Consider the following 22,365-nt stretch of genomic DNA (forward strand, 5'->3'; position numbering starts at 1 on the left):
CCTTAATGCAAGCTAGAGCAACATTAGCCAATTTGTCAGACTGAGCCTTAACTGATGTTGTCAAGGGTAAATCCCCTGAAGAACAATTTGCACTACAGCAGCCTGAAAACCAGTAGTCCATCTGATCAACTCAACTTCATTAACAGTCCCCCTTTTCAGAATTACAGGGTTTGAGGAATACGTGTAGCTGAAAATAGAAAGAATATAAGGGTAGAGAAGGAAGTACTGTTGTTTCCTCAGATTATTGGTGGATTTTTAGAAAACTTGCAGACTTCTAGACAAATCAAGTGTAGCTTCTTGAAGAATAACCTATAGTGTTAGACTAAACTTCCGTATAGTTTCTTCAGTCTAACAAGACTCCTAATCATCTCATCCAGTCTAAGTAAATATTTTTTTACTGTGGCCACCATGGTGTGGTCTCAATATCATGAGAATTGTTTATTAGTTTGCATGTGTTTTGTATTTACTTTGCTGTCTCATACCATAGAACCCAATTCTTATCAACTTAATATGATGTAGTGCATTTATGTTGAACAGTGTTACTAATAGTATTGGTGTTCCTTATTCATGGAGTAATTCTACTACATCTAATGCAATGATTAGGTGATATGATGGAATCCTAATTGTGTATCTAAGAACGTCTGTTTTCAATTCTTCCTTGATTTTTTTTTTTATAAACTCAAGACATGCCTCTTCAGAGGAGGAAGTTTTAACATTTTAATGGTTTGTTCTGCCATTGACAAAAGCAAATACTCATTACAAAAGAGAAGCACTTATATTCTCAGTTTAACTTGAAGCTTTGATATTTTTTTTTTAAACTTCGATATACTTACCCAAGAGTATACCTAAGTAGTTTTAAGATGAAAACTTAAACTATTTAAAGGATATTTCCCCTAATAGTATTACAAATCTAGTTAATGTTTTGTTTTATTTCCTTACAGTTTTATGTGCTGAAAGAGTGGGCCAGATGACTAAAACATACAATGACATAGATGCTGTTACACGTCTTCTTGAAGAGGCAAGTATTACATCTTTTTATGAACCCATACACAGCATAAGAAATTAGTACAGATATCATACGGTATTGCTACTAAAGACTTGGTAGACTGCCCTCAAATGAGGAGAAATAAGTAATCTAAGTGTGTTTACACTTTATCTCATTGGTAAGATAAATATTCTTTCTGAGTAAAGGTCATTTGTTTACCTTAGTCATATAGATTCATTACTCGTGCTTATTTTTCAGTTGAGGCGGTTTAGCTTCATTTAACTTGCTCTTGGCCAGATATTTGCCATAACAAATATGGGGGAAAGAATCATCTTAAAATGACAAATAGTTTTATAGTACATGTAAAGCTGATAGTATCATTACTGATGAATTTATTCTCTTTTATATTTTTTTTTAAAAGTAGTCCACAAATAGTTTTGTATTCATGATTATTATCTTAGATAACATCTTTTGAGAGAAGAGCACAGACACAAAATTAGAAAATCTAATATTTGGTTTGTCTCCAAGCCTTTTCTCCTTTGCCTTTTGTTTGGTTGGTTTGGGATTATTTTTTTTTAATACCATTAATATATAACTTGTTATTATTGTAATCCTGGGCACTCAAGATACAGTAAAAAGCCGTTGTCAAGCTACAGTACTTATGTTCAATAAATATCATGATAAATTGTTTGAATGAAATTAGCTGCTTTTCTTTAGCAATTTCGAGCAATGATTTTCCAAATAATGTTTATGAAGAATTCTTTAGGTGAGAACTGCTACAACTGAATTAGTGCATGGCTGAGTGTCATTTAGACCTTCATATTTTTTTGCCTGCTTAGCAAGCGAATAGCGATGTCAAAAATGGGGTCTTTCTAACCAAGATACATTGGGCAGTCTGTTCTTCCTCTAATTCTGCAAAGAAACAAGCACGGGAATGCTCACACCTCACCTGTTTGTGTCCTGTTCCCTTTGTCTTGTTTGTCTGACATTTACTTGCATTTTCTTCCATGGCTCCTTCTAGTAACAATGCAGCATTCTGCCAAACTGTTTCTTCCCCTGAGTCCATGTAGCCAAATGTCTATAGATCCAGAAATCACACTCATGGGAGCAATGCTAGAAGGACTTGCTGAGCCATTGTTTTAAAGCTTCTGCTGTACCTCCCTGTCTGGATAATAGCTAAGGAAAAATGGGGAAACATGGAATTGGTGAACCTTTAATAAAACAAATGCTTTCACTGACCTTTTTTGTTTTATTTATCACTCTCTACTTAGGCAGACGTGCACTCACAGCTCCTTTCTCTGTTCTCCAACTGGTGGTTCTCACAAAAGGCTATATCTGTTTGCAGAAGTTAAAGTGTAACTCCTGCTACCTTCACACACACACACACACATGCAAAAAACAACCCCAAAAGCTACTCCTTATTTGTCCTTCTTGTTGGAAAGCTTCAAATGAATGTATTACAGAGTTGGCACAGTGAAAGATGTAGCATTTTGGGGCAGAGAGTGAGGCAGGAAAGAGAAGATCTCAAAACAACATGCATGCAGGTATTTTGAAAAATCTGTGCCTATTGCCCTGAAACTGAGCAAAGCAAGTGACACCAGGGAGTTGGCACTGAAAGATGTAGCATTTTGAAAAATCTGTGCCTATTACCCTGAAACTGAGCAAAGCAAGTGACACCAGGCCTGCCTGGGTATGTGGTAAGAACAGGAGCAGGTTCATCTATGAACCTGCATTATCATCCCTTTCTAATAATACTATAAATGGGCCTGGCTTCAGTATTTTCTTGCATGTTGCTGTAATAAATCAGTTGTTTATCACTGTGCGTAAGAGCCCTGACCCTGAACTGAGATTTAGAGCTGAATTGCTAAAAATTATGTAGGAAATCTAGGGAGGTTAATTAAAGAGCCTGGAAATACACTTATGTTCCTCAACTTTGAGGTTAGAAACCTTGCTGCTAGGTAGCTCTTCCTCTGTGGACTCAAAGCTGCAGCAGTATGGGGTTTTTTTTTCCCACTTCGTATTTATGAAGTGAGCCAAATTACTAAACAATAAGTTGGCTCAATACATAAACCAACATTTTTTGGATAACTTTGTGGAACCTATTGTTCTGAAAGATTGTACGTAAGATTATAGGAAGATTTTATGACTAGATATTGTCAGTAGCTTTCAATGCAAATATAAGCCTGACCTTCAGAAACCATTTGGAAAATGCTATTTGTAGATATAGTAGTGATCAATAACCTCTCTTTTCATTTATTATTATATAACTTCCTTTTTTTCCCCCCCCAGTGATCAATAACCTCTCTTTTCATTTACTGATTATTATATAACTTCCTTTTTTTCCCCCCACTACAAAAGCCTCTCCATTCAAATTCATTGACTTCAAATCTATGTGCTTTTGTAGGCTTTGTCATTAATGCACACATGACACAAGGTAGCTTTTAGTCATACAGGATGGCTGTCGGGGGTGGTAAATAAGCCCCAAGCAGTATTTTCAGTGACAGGGAGAAAACTCTTCCTCAAATGGTGCTGAACTAAAAGTAAATGGGGAGTTGACCTTAGCGCCGCTTTCCCCACTGTTGTAAAGATCTAGTAATAGTAATTGGGTAAGAAAATGACAAGTAGACATGCTTAATGATTGGTGTGAAGTTTTAGGCAGTTAATCATACTGTCCCAGGTGGATTACAACCCCATGTCTCAGCTTTTGCAGAAGGTGAGATGTGTAGGCACATGTCATCAACAGGATAAGCTTCTCCTTTTTATTGGTACATGTGGTGAACTGTCTAGATCAGTTACTTCCAATTCTGTGCATGTAGAGAGGGGGAAGAAGGGAGCAAGCGTGGCACGAGAGTAACCACTTACTGTAGATTTGGGCATCTGGAATAAGGAAAGGGGTAGGATTTGTTTTTATAAAAAAGCACTAATGGATCTATGTACGCCAAGAATGTAAGAGCTGAACATTGGAATTGGCTTCTGCTCCTGCACAGTTTACTGTCTTTTATTTCAAGGTGGAGCAAGTGGAAACTGAAGAATGCTTTGAAATGCCTAAGTTCTTTGCTATTTTTACTGGGCTTCTTTAAAATTCTTTAAAATGTAACCTCTAAAGCTCTGTGATTGCATTCTGCAGATGGTATAACAAGGTGATGGAATAGTTTCCCTGAGTAGTTTTTCAGACACAGCTGTGACAGAGAACCAGATCTCATTTTACTTATTTTGTTTTACATTAGACTTTGAAGCTGTGCTTTCATGTGTATGGTTAAATAACTCTGTATGGGTTAGGCTTTTCTGAATGTGTGTGTAACATAAGCAGGAGTAGAAAAAGAAAATTAACAAAAAAACGCAAACCAACAAACCCTTACAAAAGAAAAAAGTATTTTTATTGTTCAAGTACTTGTTCCTTCCCTTTCATGATAGTTTTGCCATCCCTCTGATCCTTTGAAATTTGAAATTAGCTTTCTTTTCTTAATGCTTCACAGAAAGAACGGGACTTAGAATTAGCTGCTCGGATTGGCCAGTCACTGTTAAAGAAGAACAAATCACTCACGGAAAGAAATGATTTCCTAGAGGAGCAAGTAGAACACATCAGGGAAGAGGTAAGATTTTTTACACCCAAGTGCTGTTTCTGCCGTAATGGGGGGGAATATTCTTTCTAGCTTCACCTTCTCCGTACTTAATTTTCTCTGACATCCTGTTTGTAGGAGGTCAATCTGTGTTGCTGCCATTTGGTGAGCCATTTTTATACCATGTACACTTTCAGAAATGTAATCCAAAAAGTAATTTGACCTGTTGGCTCAAATCTGGTAATTTGAGGAAAAAAAAACCCAACAGCCTCAAGCCACTGAATTTTGTTCTGCCTCAGATATCATTTTTGTTTTGTCCTTGTTCCCCCACTTTATGCATAATTCCCCTCTGTTTTATCTCACTCAATCACTCTTTCCCTTCTCTACCTCCCTTTCTGTTGCAGCTCTTTCTTCTTGTTTTTCCCCTGAATCTTTCTCAGTCCTCACTTGTTTCTTTCTCGCCAACTGATGTTTAATTACTTTTTCCCAAATGCTTTTCTATTCATACCTGAGTTGAATTTTGGCTCTTAGAACATAGCATTTGAATTCTGGGAGTGCTTCCCTTTGCTTCTCAAACTGAATATGATATAGGTATCACATGTAAGGTAAATCACTTTTTGTATTCATGGACATTTCAGGAGTGCATGCTCACTTAGATTGGGTGCATTCTGTCTTTTTCAAGATGGGCCAACTTTAACATAAATTTATGTTAAGCTTCCATTTTTCAGGTGGGTCAGGATATATTTTAGTGATCAGTCATTTTTATTCAACATTCCCTATATGTATGAACTTCTCAATGTTAGGAAACATTGGATTATGTTGGGAAGCAAATTGTTATAGGTTGAGACTCACTACCTTCTATCTAGATTACTAAAATCTTAAAGCTGCTTCTGATTTTTGCTGTATTTCCAGGGAATTGTAATAGAATCTGAAGCATGGGTCAGTAGCCTGCTGTGGTACTTATATTTATCAGAGTTTGACTGCAGTAATAAGTTTTAGAAGTTTGAACACATTTAGAGTATAATATGATGGTCCATGTGTTTTCTGAATTGGTGTACTCTGCAAAACATACCCAAAAACTTACATTCTTTCAAGTGACACTTTGTCTTCCACATACCATTGAATTTTTAACCTAGTATTTATATGGTTGCCATTTCTTACTGTATCCCTCTGAATGGGGAGTCGGATGCTATAAGCACTGGGTGATTCTTAATCTTGGATGGAACTGTGCAGGATGCTTTAAAAGACCTCTTTGTCTGTACTGCAAGTGTCACTAAGCTCTGCTGACTTACTGAGTGGGAGGGAAATACTGTCTCTTATTCTGGGACAGTGACCTTGGTTTGTGACTGTCGTCTCTGTAGTTTTGAGCAAGAGACAGAGAAATCTCCCAGTTTTAGGGCAAGCAGGAGAACAATGAACTACAGTAGATTTAAGACTTTTAAAAAGGCTGTTAATAAAACTGCTCAGGGCTGTGAGGTGCTGAATTATATCCAAGATGCACTGATAAATAAAGCATGGATGGAGCAATCCCAGTTGCGCGATACATGGTGTTGGTGCACAGACATAGAAATAATATCCTTTGGTGTGGTCTATCCTTTTTGGCAAGGAAAACTCATCCTTCTATGTCCCAGAGGACTGCTGTTGTTTGTTGCCCCAAGTCCCATCATGTGGCAGACCAATTTATTTGTGCGTTGATTGACATGGCATTTCATGTGCATACTGACTGGGCAGGGCAGCACATTGATACCACACATCCAGAATGGAAGATTTGATTGAGGAAGATCAGGGGACAGGGATGGGCTGCCTCTGCCTGGTCTATTTTTATTTAGAGAGAGACAGGAGCAGCACTAAAAGAAGTGCCACCAGAAATAAGCTTCTTACCAGGTGGCTTGATATGTTGGGCCATATGTTCTATCAACACCCATCTTCCATGTTGTCATTGTGACTCCTTCAGAAATGGATGCTTTTGAGGCAGAGCTCATCAGGCTTTAACGTCATGACACTTTTGGATGTTGAAAATCTTTCTTCAGTAGGTTTCAGATCTTCCATTAATGATGAAATTTGAGTATTTGAATAGAATAGTAACTAAGACAACTGTCTCTAAGGGCAAGGGGTAAGAGAAGATAATTGAATTGGTATTTCTGAAATTCTGTAAAAACTGTCTAAAAATGGTTTATTTGGGGGCTCTGTGGTTTCTGTAATGTATAGACAATATTTTTTTTTCTTGGTGTGTGGTATAATGTTAAGGTTTTCTTGGTATATGTGTCATGGCATCAATAATTTAGCTTCATATCTCTCTGACCTACCAAACGTGTCCTGACAAAACCTTCTCACCATCTCGCTGAGCACTTCAGGTTTTTCCTGTGTCCTTGTAACATGCCACATTCATAGGTACACACAGACCTGAGCAAAATGCATTAGTTGCTTGGGTTTGTCTTTTGAGTTTGTATTGTCAGGTGCTGCTTAGGTTTAGGAAGTGGCTGTGGTCATGTCCAATAAAAACTGATGGAACTGAGGCTTTTCCTGTAGTGCACTGGAGAACAGAAGACCACAGAATCACAGAAGGGAGCTCTGGAGATCATCTAGTCCAACCCCCAAATGATGAGTGCAGTGAAGCCAGCACTATACCACGGGCACAGACACTTTAGTTTTGACTTACTGTTCCAGAATTATATCCTGAAAGCATAAACGTTATATTGACACAGAATCACAGAAGGGAGCTCTGGAGATCATCTAGTCCAACCCCCAAATGATGAGTGTGGTGAAGCCAGCACTATACCACAGGCACAGATACTTTACTTTTGGCTTACTGTTCCAGACTTATATCCTGAAAGCATAAACGTTATATTGAGAAAACTTCCTTAAGTGTAAATTGTTTTAGTTAGAGAGGTGGGTGTCCTCCTTTTCAGCAGCAGAAGTGTAGTTCACAGGTACAGGGTGTCTATCTGCTGTGGTATCGCCAAGTTCAGTGAGAACACTGCAGTTCTAGTCTCAAGATGTGTCCCTTCTCGCTGAGATGGTGCTACCTACCATTTAATGTTGTCTCCTTTGAAATTAAAGCTCGGTACCAAAGCAACGTAAACTGTCATGATGTGAACTGTGTTTGAAATGGAGTAGGTCATTAGGGTGGTGTTTGCTCCAAAGGGTACACGTGTCAGTGGCTTGTAAAAACATAGAAAAGGTTCTTTCTGTTCATAAAACAAATCCTGGGGTTTACAGTGTGAAAAATGTGTACTGGGTCTGGTTGGGATGGAGCTAATATTCTTCATAACAAGCTCTATGATGGAGTGTTTTGGATTTGTGACTAAAATGGTATTGGTAAAAACCAGTGTTTTGGCTGTTGCCAATTAGTGGTTGCACAGCATCAGGGCACTCTTTCCTTTTTTTTTTTTTTTCTCTTTTTTTTTTCTTTTCTCTCTCCTCTTCCTCCTCCTTCCCCCTCCCTCTTCTGGCCCCATCTGTGCAAGATGTTGGAAAGGACACAGCTAGGATAGCTGACCTTAACTGACCAAAGGGATGTTCTATACCTTATGTTGTTATGCTCAACAATAAAAGCTCAGGGAAGGGATGAAGAAGCTGGGATATTCATGGTTATGGTGTTTGTAAGTAACAAGTAACCATTACGTGTGCCGAGGCCCTGCTTTCTATGAAAATAGAAAATAGTGAATAAATTCTTTATTTTGCTTTGCTTGCACAAGCAACTTTGCTTCGCTTATTAAACTGTCTTTATCTCAGCCCATGAGCTTTTCTGGCTTTTGTGCTTCTGATTCTCTCCATCCTGTGGAGGTCGTAGGGGGCAGAGTGCATGCTTAGCTCATGGGTGCTTAGTTGCTGGTTGGGGTCAACATACCACAAAAGGCTATGTCAAAGGGAAGTGGAGTTGGAAGCTACTGCAGTGAGTGTGGGGTTTTTGTTTTAGTTTTTGGGGGTTTTTTGTTGTTGTTTTTTGGGGTGGTTTGGTTTTGGGTTTTATTTGCATTTCACAGTGTGGTTGAGGTTGGAAGTGACCTGTGGATGTCTTGCCCCAGCCCCAGGGCTACCTTGAACCAGTTGCCCGGGGCCATGTCCAGACTGTGTGTGAATATCTCCAAGGATGGAGACTCTACAACTTCTCTGTGCAACCTGTGCCAGTGCTTCCTCAGCCTCACAATCAAAAAGTTCTTCCTGATGTTCAGGAGGAACCTCCAATGTTTCAGTTTATACCTATTGCTTCTGCTCTTACTGCCATAAAGGGTCACTCTTTCTGGCTCCTGACCCTCCTTTGCAGAATTGGAATGCTTGGAAATGGCAGTAAAAATAGTATCATCAGTCTTTTTAATTCATAGGGAAACAAGATGATCTAGTGCCCACCCACTGACAGTGTCTGAATCCTTCCTACTTAAAGAGGCTAAGCTATAATGTGCTAGAGGGAAGTAAATTGTTATTTTTGGCTCAGTTTTTTAGCTCTTCCTGAAATGAGGAAAGTGAACCTCCCAAAATTAATGGATAGATTTTGTTTCATGGTTTTCTGAAATGTGGTTGGTTGGGGCTTTTTTCTCCCTTGCATTTTAGAACCAGTCTCTCAGGAGGACTTGGTGCCTTAGCACATCTGATTACAAATAGCTTTAGTTAAGAACATGGCCTTGTTTGCTTAAATTTCTGCACAATTTAGGTGCTTTATTGCATTGAGTCTGCTTTTTGTTTGATCAAAATGCAGCTTTAATGATTGTATTTATATTCTCTGGGCTTTTTTTGCCAGTAATAACTACAAATATAAATATACCTACAATACAAAAAGCAGAAGTCTAAAAAAACCAAATTTCTTTGCAGTTTATGCATTGGAAAGTGAAAAGTGAGGGCCAACTCTTGCAGTGATAGTGGAAGGAATTGGATCTGTCTGATCAGTTATGCTGAATTGGATCTTTCTGATCAGTTATGCTATTTATAGCTGTGCAAGTAAAATAAAAATTAATCTCTTGCCACTGAGGTCTTAATTTGCAGCTGTGAAGTGGTGTAAGTGCTACTGTGTAATTGGGCTTTTAACCCTTTTCTTGGAGAATCGCAATACGAATTCACCAAGGTTAAGTTTGTGGAGCTCACAATTACAGAGTATCTTAACCACCCAATTTTGATGTTTTGTTTGGTTTTGATCTATGTGTGTACTGAGTATGGGACTCTCCCATGCTACTAGACTTATGTTTCGGAGTCATCAAAAGCCCAAATTACACCCAGAAACCGCCTGCATCCTCCACCACTGCAGTGACCTCAGAATGGCAGCCTGCTGCTGTGTGGTGGTGTCCTACAGCTCAATAGGCTGTCGACTCCCAAATGCTTCCTTTCTACACAACCACCTTGGTAATTATATCTAAAGCCTCTTGGAGAGGAAGAGATGTCTGTATCTGAGGTCTGCCAGGTCTGTGTCCAAGCAGATGATGACAGTCGTTATATAAAAAGGGTAAGAAAGTGATGTTTGCGTTGATTGTGCCACATTAATTTCTTGCAGTACCATTGCAATAGATCTGTTTCTGTGGATATGAATCTAGACTAATGCAATAATGAATCAGGATTGCTCATCTTAATGTGGAAGATAAACATGTCTAATAGCAGTGGATAATTGTGTTTTTGAACTTCTAAAAAATAACATTTAATGGCTAATTTAAAAGGTACCTTTTTCATTCTTTCTAAGACAGACAATAACTGGTTCTGGTCTGTTCCAATCTTGGCTTCTTGATTTAGTCTGAAGGTGATGCTTGGAGGATGAATAACTAATCTGTAGTGTTTTTACTTAAGAATGTGCCTAGGAAAGCAACTTACTGATCTGCAAGCTCTGTCTGTGTGCAGGTTTCTCAGTTGCGGCATGAGCTCTCCATGAAAGATGAGCTACTCCAGTTCTACACCAGTGCTGCTGAAGAAAGTGAACCAGAGTCCGTTTGTTCCACCCCGTAAGTTACTGATCTACAACACCTGAACCTTCATCTGGCACTAAGCAGGGGTAGTTTGGACTATTTGATAGCTTTGAAAAGTAGTAAAACGATCTCTTTATTGGCTGGAGCTATAAATGGGGCTCTGAACTTGGTGCGTGGCACCAGCTGGAAGGATCTGCATTGGACCAGCTGGCTAGACTGGTGCCAGCAAGAGTCGTGAGGGGAAAGTATGTGGGGAGGCTGCTGACAGAGTATGACAGGAGGCTGCTGTGGGTTTCACAGGAACGAGGTCCCTGTGGTGGTGAGGCTGACGTAGGTCCCACTTAGGTATCCCACTGCACCACTTACCTTTGAACGCTGCGCTACAATGTGCTACCTGTGTGAGCTGTGTGCTTGATGGACCTGAGGGCACCCCGAAAAAATTTTAAGCAGAGGAAAATAAATAAAGCATGGTTTACAGCGTGGGTGGCAGGCATTTAGCTGGCTGAGCAGCACCATGGGCTCTGAGGGGCTGCCTGCCCTTGTTTGCGCCGTTAGGGCTGCGTTGGGGTGAAGTATGTCCAACGTTAATCAGGTGGTTTCCTTTTTCATAGCCTTGGCTGAAAAACTTTTCCATAGGAATTCTGGAGAATAATAAATAAATTTTAAGAAATACTATTTTTTAAAAATCACTGCAAATACATTGCTGCCCAAACATACTGGCATGAAAAAGCAGCTGTATTTCATGTGGCTCTGAGGGGTTTTGAGACCTTTGTTCAGCCTGTTCTCCTGTGAGATTGGCCATAATACTGGTAAAAATTAGTTAAAACTCTTGTTTTCGTTGCAAGGCTCAAGAGGAATGAATCTTCCTCCTCCGTCCAGAACTACTTTCATTTGGATTCTCTTCAAAAGAAACTCAAGGACCTTGAAGAGGAGAATGTTGTGCTTAGATCTGAGGTGAAATTGCTCCCTTTTGTGTTTTGCTTAATTGAGTTGTTCGTTTAAACACCAGAACACAGGTACTGAGAAGCGTGTATTAAAAGTTGCGAGAGTCTTAATTATGAGTATGTAATTCCACATGACACATCTCTTTGTAGTTGTTTAATCACCATCCTTTATCCTTCTAAACGAAGGAAAGGCTGAAACATGAAAGCTACATGAAGCTACACGCAAAGCCGTTTCCTTGCCAAAAGAAGGTGCAGGAGCGTGGGCAGGTTTTGGAGGACAGAACTGCTTTTTGAAACAGGTGTTGAAGGGCTGACCTGGTAGATATGGGCGACCTTAGCTGCAGATCTGAAGTTTTTAAGCTGGCATGATCGCTCTGGTACAAATCCAGTGTTTGTAAAAATAAAAATCGCTAGCCTAAATTTGCCTTAAATATCTTCAATTTGTGTTTCAAGTCAGGCTGATAATATTTTAAGTTGAATGTGTTTTTTCTTGGCTTCTACTTCTGACCACATTCTGTTTGTTTCACGCACAAGGCAGTTTTTAAAAGTTTATTTCCTGTTCCCTATCTGTCAGAGATAACACTTAATAATTGAATATCCTGTGAATAATTTAATTTTAATTTGGAATGCAACTTCCAAACTTTGGGAGCGTGTTACCATTTTGCAAACATGTAGCAGAGAACAGCAGAAGAAATGCTCTTGAGCTAAGAATGAATTTAGGAAAACAGCATTTTCTACTGCAAATACAGGGCCTGTTGCCAATAGGTAGTGTCACATCTCTGGTCAAGGCACCATGTGATAGTGTGGTGTATGCTTCATTGAGAAGTCATGCAAGGAAAATGCTGTAGATAGATGGTTTGAGGATAATGAAGGTAGGGTTAGAACTGAGACAGCCACTGCATCAGGAGCTGATAGGAGAACCCCACATAGCACTGACTTCCCTTCCAGGGAGACGCAGTCTGTGCCAGCGAGGCACAGGATGGAGCCGAACCTGAAACCTCCGAGCTAGGTGTCCCTCTGCAGATGCAGTCTGGGGGTGTCTGTGCATTTCCCTAGCACTGACAATAGATTACAGACCCCCCTGAGGTGGTGCCAGACAGAACCAGCTGGGTGTAGCCGTGCTCCTTTTGGTGCTCTTAGAATTGGAGCAGAAAAGACAAAGCAAGAAAGGAGGTAGCACTAAGGTTTTATGTTTTTTAAATACTTGGATGCTTAATTCAGTTATTTAAACCAATCATTTAATTAGTTTGTGATGATGCCTAGCCTTGTTCAGGTGACCAGATCAAGATTTGCATACTAGTCTTTTGTATGTTCAGGGATATTTTTTTTTTCAGTATTCTAAGTGCGAAATACTCGAGTGACATCTAGTGGGGATATGGTGATAATGATGCACGTAGTCTCTCCTGGAGGGTTTACTTGGCCCCTTTCTCCAGAACGTGAGGGAGGGCAAGCAAAAACTGTAGTTTCTCCCTGTCTTCCTGGAGGAATGATTAGAAAAGCTTGTCTTTCTGAAGCAGATGGAAATGCAGCAACAGACTGGCAAAGAACAAATGTGCTAATGTAGCATATTTGGTGTGGATTTCTTGAACAGGCCTGTCAGCTGAAGACTGAAACAATTACTTACGAAGAGAAAGAACAACAGCTTGTCAACGACTGTGTAAAAGAGCTAAGTATGTCCTTATTTCTTTTCCCTTCTCATTCGAGATTGTTCAGTGAAAACAAAACACAAAAAAAAGATAGAAAACTGAGTCAGATCAGTCAGTCATGTTTTCCTGTGGTACTTATTTTCCTTATATAAGTGGAGGAGAAGATTTCTGACTGAAATTTCACAGCAGAGAATTCTGCCTGTAAGCTAAATCTTTCTCTGTTGCAGAATAGTTTTGCATAGAAAATGTTATTGTTAGGGGAAGTGCAGTCTCCTGCATGAGTGCTGTGTGTCTTTCTGCTGTTTTTCAAAAATAAAAAATACATTGCTGTGTATTGGGGAAAGATTCTGCTGAATTAAGCGATGTTCTGAAAGAACATCTTTCTGCTTACTTTCCTGCTTTTGGGTTTGTAATGTTAACTGTAATTGCTTATCTTAAAGGGGATGCAAACATCCAGATTGCCAATATCTCCGAAGAGTTAGCGAAGAAAACCGAAGATGCTGCCCGGCAGCAGGAAGAAATCACCCATCTTCTCTCTCAGATAGTTGATCTGCAGAAAAAGGCAAAAGCTGTAAGGAATCCAATTGCAAGACTACTGTTGTGATTCGCTGTTGTTGTAGCTGGAAGACAAGTTACAATCCTCTGTATACTAGAGCCTAAAGGAAATTTTCTGCCCTTGTTACTTGGGTGACCTTATTTGATGTTGAATATCTAGCATACTTGAGTAGAAAGCATTGATTTATTAAAAGATGCATATATGAGATATCAAATACAATAGTTAAATTTATTTTAAAAATAAGATGTGAAAATTTGCACTGAACTTAATGACTTTGGTAAAACTAGAATCTCAGTACAAGTATTTCAGTGGGCACATATGCATTAGTTCTAGGGTCTTGGGGGCTCATTTAGTGGGACACAGACTGATGATGGATGTTCTTGTGTTAACATCTTAAAGTGTTGTTTAAATGTTTTTAAACTAACATATGTGGACTAATAGTGCTGTAGAGAGGGTCTTTAGAAAAGTTAGAAGCTTCCTACTTACCTGTAGTATAGGATACAAGCATCATCACAGGACAAAACATCACAGTATTTCTAATGTTTCTTGGCATATTTTAGTGTGCTGTTGAAAATGAAGAACTTGTCCAGCATTTGGGAGCAGCTAAAGATGCCCAGAGACAGCTCACAGCCGAGGTGAGTTGTTAATTAGCATTACAATAATTTAGGACAATGGCTGTCCGAATTTTAGCTGGATCAGGAGTGTTAAATGATTTTGCCTCTGTATATGGAGTGGAGGTACATTTATGTTCCTGGTAGAGTTCAAAACCCTTTTTTTCCAAAACTTTTCTTGGTGAGCCTTTTTGTATCTCTGCTGCTCAACAAAGATTGAGCTCATGCTTCTCCATCACTTTCTTGGGAAGGACATTAACAGGATCTCTCTTGCTATGCCAAGTATCTTATTTTTATTAAACTTGTAAGAATGTGGTATTTCAGACTTCTAACCCTTTGCCACACTTGGTTGAAATGGCTGATGAACTCAAAAACTATGAGGGTACACAGACATCTGCAGACAGAGAGATAAGATGTGTTTCCTAAGAAAGTCAAGCTAAAAATAAGGCATGGACTTAGGTTGTTGGAGGTTATATGTATGTCTGTATGTCTTGGTTTTAAAATTCCTAAGACCTTCAAACACTGAAATATCTTATCCTTTTCCTGTGCTGTTTGCCACTGTGATTATCATGGCAGTAATTAGGCACCATACCTGATCAGACTAAAGATAGTTTAAGCTCTGTATCTTCACCTTGACAGTGGCTTCATGTAGATACATAGGATAGGAAATGGAGCAAGCAGGTCCTCCCCTCCAGCCCTTCCTGTTACTAATCCACGTTATTTATTATTTTCAATGATACACACTCTTTGGAGTTCTTTAAAGTGGGATATTCTTCCCTACACCATGATCCTTTACCAGCATGGAAAGAATTTGCAGTCTTTCTGTGATGGTAGTGCAGCCAGTAAGGTCTTGGACTGTTTTCTGTATGTTACAGTTGCGGGAGCTGGAAGACAAGTATGCAGAGTGCATGGAAATGCTTCACGAAGCGCAAGAAGAGCTGAAAAACCTTCGGAACAAGACTATGCCGAATGCCATATCACGTCGGTACCACTCTCTTGGTCTCTTCCCTATGGTAAGCAGATTTAAGAAAAAAAAACCTGCACAAATCAGAAAACAGCCACCCAAAGGAAATGTGTTTGTATCTGACTTATGCTCACGGCTGGCCTAGCATCCTATCCCTGAGACTGGGTGAAATGTGCATTTATAGAAAGTTAAAAGGTCACCTGAGTGATCAGTTTCGCGTACCTGGTTCTGAAACAGTGGTGCTGTGCAGTTCCTTGGGTTTGCTGCAGTATTGTATACAACCTGCAGCTGGCTTTGCTTATGCTGTGAATGATAGGTAGCATTCATAGGTTCTTACACAGCTCTATACATCTTTTTTATGCATCTTCTATACTGTGGTTGCTGATTTTTCAGCAGGAGTTCCCTGCATTTCTTCAATACCCTTGGTGGTGTAACTTCCTGATAACATAACTAATGGTTTCTGGACATGGCATCCTTCTAGTCACTTATTCAAGTACTGAAGAACTAGAATATAGGTTACACATATATTCTTGGTTTAGGGCCACTGAAAATTCAGCGGTTCACTAAAAGAATGTTTGTTGCTAATGTGTATTACGGCAACATCAATTATGGCAGTGTCACAGGGATTAGCAGCTTTGTTTATCTAGTTTCATTTGTTTATGACATTTTGCATTTAAAGCACGGGAAATAAGCAGTACCCTCAACCAAATAAGAAAAAAGAGTGGATAAGAATGCCTGGGTAAATTCAGTGCCTGGCTCTGCTTGTCTGTGTATCTCTGGGATAATTCCATTACCTCCAAGGGCAATGATATCAGTGAAGTTTATTTTGAGTTACATTAATGTAATCAAGCAGCAGAATCTGGCCCTCTTTGTCCTTAGCCATGTTTCATCTTCGCTGCTGAGGAGGAACACAGATGATGTTGGTGCTCGCAAGAAGTAAATTGTCAACAAAGGCTTACCTTGCCTTTTTGTGTTCTCTTTTGAGACTGAACCCAGGCCAATTTAAAGTACAGATATTTAATAATACAAGCTGTACTTGCACAAATACAAGCTGCAAAAAGAATGCTTGTGCTGGGGTAGGTTTATGCATGTTGTACAAAAGTGTTTTCAGATGTTGAATCATGGGACCAAAAGTTATTTAGGTTTGGGAATGTTTGATGCTTAGACCCTGCACTTAGTTACATTTAAGCAGTAAAACTTACTGCCCAGCAGTGGAGAATTGATAGCCTGTCACCTTTAATCCTATATAGTATATCATACTTCATGCTAAGAACCATGTCTTTTTTGTGGGTGAGTGGGTAATTTTGTGAAAGGGAAGAGTGTTTTCTGTTTGTTTTCAATGAAATTAAATTAAGCAGAACTTCTTAGATGAAAGGAACATGTTATAGAGTAGGGAATTTAGTCTGGGAAGTCGGTGCACCTGGATTCTGTTGTTGCCTGTGATATTTTTTCAGGATCTTTGACAAGTGTTACGTGTCCTTGAACGGTAAGTACTGTAGCAGTATGAAGCTAAACCATGGTTTGTCACTCACTTTAGATATGTTCACTCCTCTTCCAGCTTTCCAGTCAAATTTCATTGTTAAACCTATATTATTTTTTTTCTGGAATGACACCTTGTTAGTTATTCATTATTGTATATAAGTAATTATTTTATGCGATGAAAACCTATTAATACTTTGATATTTGTTTTTCTTTTGTGCTTGTTTTTAACAGGATTCTTTGGCAGCAGAGATAGAAGGCTCAATGAGGAAAGAACTGCATTTAGATGAACCTGACTCTCCTGATTTGGCGTACGACTGAAAATAATTGGTTCCTAATTGATGGATTATATCTGAAGTTAATTAGTATTTGATAAGAAAGGAAAAGACAGGAAATAGCTGAGCTAGGGATTTAGAAATATTTGTCAGAGTGTGAATGATAGAACGATGAATAAGATGCCTGATTATTGTGGCAGTTATATCTTCTGCTTAAGTTACTGAAAGAGAACACCTATATGTAGGTTTTTGCCTTATTTTATGAACTTTCTATCCTCGTTCTTGAGTGCTGAGAATGAGAAAAGATTAGTTTTCTTGTGTGTTACCATGCTAGGTTTCTTCAGTTAATGATTAAGGGATGAGTTCAGTCCCTTGGGTCTCTCTTCAGGCATTATAACAGAAGTTTACCAGGTAATTATTGATCTAATCTAGTTTTTACAGAGTTAACATCAGTGCAGAAAAGGAGCCAGAGTGGTTGGGTACTTACAGTGGGATGCCCATCACACCTGTGCAAGATAGTTGGCACCCCTTTTGCTAAAGGTCTCTTGAATTAAACAAGAGAGCGGTTTGGAACAAATTAAGTACTTGTGATGGTCCAAAAGCTGAGGATAGATACAGCTTGGCACAGATGGCCTTACTGATTCCAGTTGCACGTGTACTCCAATGGGTTTCTCTCACCTATTTGTACAAAGCATGGACTGGTTAATTTGAAACAAGTCAATCCTATTCAGAGTGTCTGTTAGAGCTTTTGTGTGTTTTGACCTGATCTTTACAAAGAGAGGACGCTCAGGGAAGGTACAGTAGTCACTTTCCAGAAACTTTAAGTATATTTATGAAGTTTGACACATACTTAAATCTTCTCTGAGCAGGAGCCAAGAACAGTAAAGGAGGCTTTGACAGAGTGAAATGTTGCCTTTACAAAGAGAGGACACTCAGGGGAAGGTACAGTAGCCACTTTCCAGAAACTTTAAGTGTATTTATGAAGTCTGACACATACTTAAACCTTCTCTGAGCAGGAGCCAAGAACTGTAAAGGAGGCTTTGACAGAGTGAAATGTTGATTAGAAAAATGCAAGATCAGAAAGATGTGAGCATGTTCAAACCCTATAGGATCCTTTTTGTCCTTCCAGATTAATTTAACTTAAGGAGAGTTTAACTTCATGTCTATTATGTTACTATACATGCACCAAAGAAGGATACTTTTTTTGGTTTCATGGCTCATCTTGGTTTGATTTATTTGCTCAGCAGGGGTGACTGTAACCTCTGTAGGACCTTTTATTGATAATATATGACTATAGACTTGGAGCCTACACACAAAGATTGCAACAAAGATCAACAACTGAGCAGTAATGGAGAGAAGGAAAGAAATTTGAGTGATATTAAATAGCTTAAGGCATGCAGCCATTGTTATACCCTGGCAGTTCCTTTAAGCTGGAAGGGATACACTGTTCAGCTGTTGTTGAACTGTAGAACAAAGCAGCAATGGCACTTCTGTAGCATGCACTGTTGAACTGTAGAAACAAAGCAGCAATGGCACTTCTGTAGCATGATGTAGGGCAAGTTTATTTTGTTAATAAATTTCTGCTAAAGTGTCATCTGAAGGAGATGAACGAAGTTTGTTATGATATCAAGACAATGGTGATAAAGAATGAACTGTAGGAATAGGTTAAAAAATGAGGTTTTCAGCCTTGACAGTCTCTCTCTAGACTCTTGATCCATTAGATTTCTGATTTATTTTTTTTTTCTAAATGATATTTAAGAGGGTAGGAAATGGGTTTCAGAAAGAAAAGGTACAAGACTTGCTTGCATAGAGATACTAAGTAATTGCAAATTCTCTATTAAAATGCATTAGCCAGTTCATAGTTAAGAATTGAATGGATATCAATCCTGTTTTTTAAAAGCTCATTTCCACACAATGGCTTTAAGGCGTTTTTAGCTGATGTTCTGAAATGCACATTCATTTAATTCTTATTAATATTTGAGAGGGTCCAGTCACACTTGTGAAATTTTCTGTCTAAAATATTTTAGGGTGGTGGAAGTGTGTTGATGACCATGTAATGAATGTAATGGCCAGACTGTAGCAACTATAGGACCCTATGTATACCCCTCTGCAGAAACTATACAGACAAGGTGGTTGGTGGAGGAGTGATAGGGAGGGTGGTTAACGAGCAGTTACCTGTTTCTCTTTTCCTTCTTAAGGTCAGAAGGCACTGTGTGATTGTTAACTCTGTGTATGTCTTACCAGTCACCAGAAACGGGTCTTCGAGACGGTGAGAAATGTCAACCAAGTTGTCAAGCAGAGATCCATGACTCCGTCGCCAATGAATATCCCAGGCTCTAACCAGTCCTCTGCTATGAACTCAATCATTTCTAGCTGTGTCAGCACTCCACGTTCCAGCTTCTATGGGGGAGACATCTCTAACATTATGATAGACAACAAGACAAATAGCATCATCCTGGAGACAGAATCCTCTGACAATGGGTCAGTATTGTAGCACCGGGCTTTGATTTTGGTTCATTTCTGACATAAAGTCAAAGCTTTTCTATTTTCCTCTTGGTCTTACATTGTGCAGTTAATACAGTGCCTTACATCTTCAAAAGTTACTTTATTTTGTGCTTATAGTTCTTGATACATAGTAATTTAAAGGTATTGGCAAATGTCTCAAAGCTGTCATGCAGAAGTTTTAAGCGTCTCTAAGAATTTTTTTTCTCTCTCCCCTCAATTTTTTTTTTTGGTATGTGTGTCCCCTGTTATCCTTTAGAAATGAAGACAGGATGAAAAAGCCAGGAACTCCAGGGACCCCAGGCTCCAGTGACCTAGAGACTGCCCTTCGTAGGCTGTCCCTCAGGCGGGAGAATTACCTCTCGGAGCGGAAATTCTTCGAAGAAGAGCAGGAAAGGAAGCTGCGGGAACTGGCAGAAAAGGGTGAACTCCATAGTGGTTCCGTTACCCCCACGGAGAGCATCATGTCACTGGGAACTCACTCCAGATTTTCAGAATTCACTGGATATTCAGGAATGTCGATCAGCAGTCGCTCCTACCTGCCAGAAAAGCTTCAGATTGTGAAACCACTAGAAGGTGATAACAAAGGGCCTCGGCCTTTATCTGTTCTTCTTAGTGACTCTTTGTGGTCTCTTATCCATCACCAGAAAGCAGGAAACCTTTGCAATACGTATTCTTTTTACTTTAGAGACAGTAAACCACGCTGTTGGTTTGAAATCTTTTAACTACTACTTTTTCCCCTCAAGCCTTAAAAGTGTTAGAAACCAATTCCAGCCACGGCAGTAACATAAATGTTGCAGGCCACGCGTGCATCAGAAGGGCAGCCTTACATCTAAACTAAATCCCAATGTTGCCATTTTGTACTTAGAAGAGGAAGGTGGTTGAGTATCTGAAATCTAAGCAACAAGAGTATTAATTTATCAAATCTCGGTTCTGCAAATCAGTGTCTGGAAAGACTTTTACCTACTTCAGATAGTCCAGTTGGTCTAACAGGACTATTTTGGGATTAAAAAAATCTCTGTATTTCAACAGGCTGTGTGAGTGGCCACATGTGAGTCTCCATGGCTTTGGTTTCACGTGTTGAAATGACATGGTCATTTCAGTCCAGTTTCCTCCATATATTGTCTCAGAAGAAGGCATGATATAGGTAGATGGTAGTCAGGGCTAGAGCTTTATTTCAGAGCTAAGTGCATTTCTGTAGCCTGTCTAACAAAGCTGACAGAGCACATACAGCATAGGCTGCCTGGCTTTCCTTGGTCCTTTCAGGTTGTTGCTGGAAGTTAAAGATGAGTCAGTTCCTTTGGATTTCCACACAAAATGAAGTTATTTTCTTATAGTGCTTCACAGATGTGCTAGTGACATGATTTAGCTTTGGGTTCTCTCTCTCTTTTCCTTTAGCAGAACTCTGGTGTTACAGTACATTGTCTATGTTGTTTTGATTGCAGAAGTACCCTTTTTTATCTTTTTAGAACACTTTTATTTCATCTATAAGGAGCGTTTAGCATGACACATTCAGAACCAAAAATAACCCTTTTTGTGTCCTGAAGAAAGTGATGTGCTGTATCTGCCTATTGAAATGAAAGGATAACCAGAGCGCACAAGTCCATACTGTTTAGCAGATTTTAGTAGTTTGTTTTCGTGACTGCTTTTAAATGGTCATAAAAATTCTTGTACCACATGAGGGAAGGGATGATCCAGCTTGTTTCAGTTACTGGTTGCTACCACTGTAATAGATTTCTGTCACCATCCCATTATATCTGCTTTTTTCTTCCAATAAACTCTTAAAGTCTTTATCATCTTACTATCTGTCTGGTTTTTTTTTTCCTGGTTTTGTTCATTGTTCTCATTGGGTCTTTTTTTTTTTTTCCCCTTAAAATTATTGCACCTTTTAAAGTATTTCTTATGTTTGATTTTACATCTCATTTGTAGTATGTTTGTGTCTGCCTGTTTCATAAGTTTAGTGTTTGTTATCTTTTATTAAATACATGTTTATGATTCTGTTCCTCACTTCAGCTTAGTTTCTTTCTAGAGTATTTTTCATGAGATTTAACTTTTTTTTTCTTTATTCTCAACTTCATGGATACTTCAAAACTACTGGGGCAAAATAGGCTGTTGTACCTGCAGGCCATTATCAGTAGGTTGTGCCTTTGGTTTTTATTACTGTTTTCCTAATGGTCTTTACACCATAAAATTGGGAAAGAAAAAAATCAGTTCTGTAATATGTTTCAGGTTAGTGGCTTCTATTGCTTTAAAGCAATCTTTTAAGTCCTACAGTCAAATAAATAGTCTGACAGAAGCACTAGGAAATGAATCTTCTTTTGCACCTTTAAAAAAAACAAAACCAAGAAAAAATCCCTGCTTGTAGTCGAATAGAATGATTGCTTGATTTGACTTGCTTTAGTTACAGTCTGGTAGGTTTTTTGGTTTGGTTTTTGTTTTTAAACTCTGCATCTGTAGCTTGTTGTGCCATAAGCACAAAATAGCACTCCCTGTGTCCTCTAGGAAAACTAGAACCGTGGACTGATTTGTCTTCACTCGCTTTGCTGCAATTGTGGCAGCAACACATCATGAATTTCCAGGTTTTCTCTGACCACTGTACTCTATATGTGACAATGCAGATATCAGGAATAGAAAAGCAAACTCTATTAATATACTTTACTTTGCTTTTAAATTTCTTCTCCCTTCAGCCTGGCAGTCCCACTGTTGGACACTAATTCCCTCATGTCAGCTTTTTGTGATAGCATAATTTACAAAACTGTCTAGTAAGAGCCTGGGACTGAATCTAGGCTAAGGTGTTGCATTCCCCCTTCAATTTGGTGATTCTTTTTTTCTCCCCCCTTAAATCATAACATAGTTGACAACTGTTGTGTTGCTTTCAGCATTAGTGTTGATTTTCTGTATGGAAAAGTTAAAGCTCCCTCTCACGTTTTAGGAGATCAAGATTAAAGTAGCAGAGAT

General features: G+C 39.0%; 1 protein-coding gene across 5 annotated transcripts in view; it reads left to right on the top strand.

Annotated features, from left to right (window-relative positions):
* Positions 1–22,365, top strand: part of TRAK1 (trafficking protein, kinesin binding 1) — a 105,711-nt gene that overhangs the window by 64,624 nt on the left and 18,722 nt on the right. For all 5 annotated transcript variants that reach the window (XM_014958037.1, XM_014958038.1, XM_014958041.1 and 2 more), the window contains 11 exons: positions 942–1,018; positions 4,462–4,578; positions 10,366–10,466; positions 11,276–11,384; positions 12,966–13,044; positions 13,461–13,591; positions 14,137–14,211; positions 15,063–15,200; positions 16,865–16,941; positions 19,150–19,386; positions 19,667–19,983. In XM_014958037.1, the coding sequence (XP_014813523.1) occupies positions 942–1,018; positions 4,462–4,578; positions 10,366–10,466; positions 11,276–11,384; positions 12,966–13,044; positions 13,461–13,591; positions 14,137–14,211; positions 15,063–15,200; positions 16,865–16,941; positions 19,150–19,386; positions 19,667–19,983 (1,458 nt within the window). The remainder of the gene's footprint in view (positions 1–941; positions 1,019–4,461; positions 4,579–10,365; positions 10,467–11,275; positions 11,385–12,965; positions 13,045–13,460; positions 13,592–14,136; positions 14,212–15,062; positions 15,201–16,864; positions 16,942–19,149; positions 19,387–19,666; positions 19,984–22,365) is intronic.

Source organism: Calidris pugnax, unplaced genomic scaffold (assembly GCF_001431845.1).
Source record: "Calidris pugnax isolate Ruff unplaced genomic scaffold, ASM143184v1 scaffold364, whole genome shotgun sequence".
In the NCBI taxonomy this organism is placed as follows: Eukaryota; Metazoa; Chordata; class Aves; order Charadriiformes; family Scolopacidae; genus Calidris; species Calidris pugnax.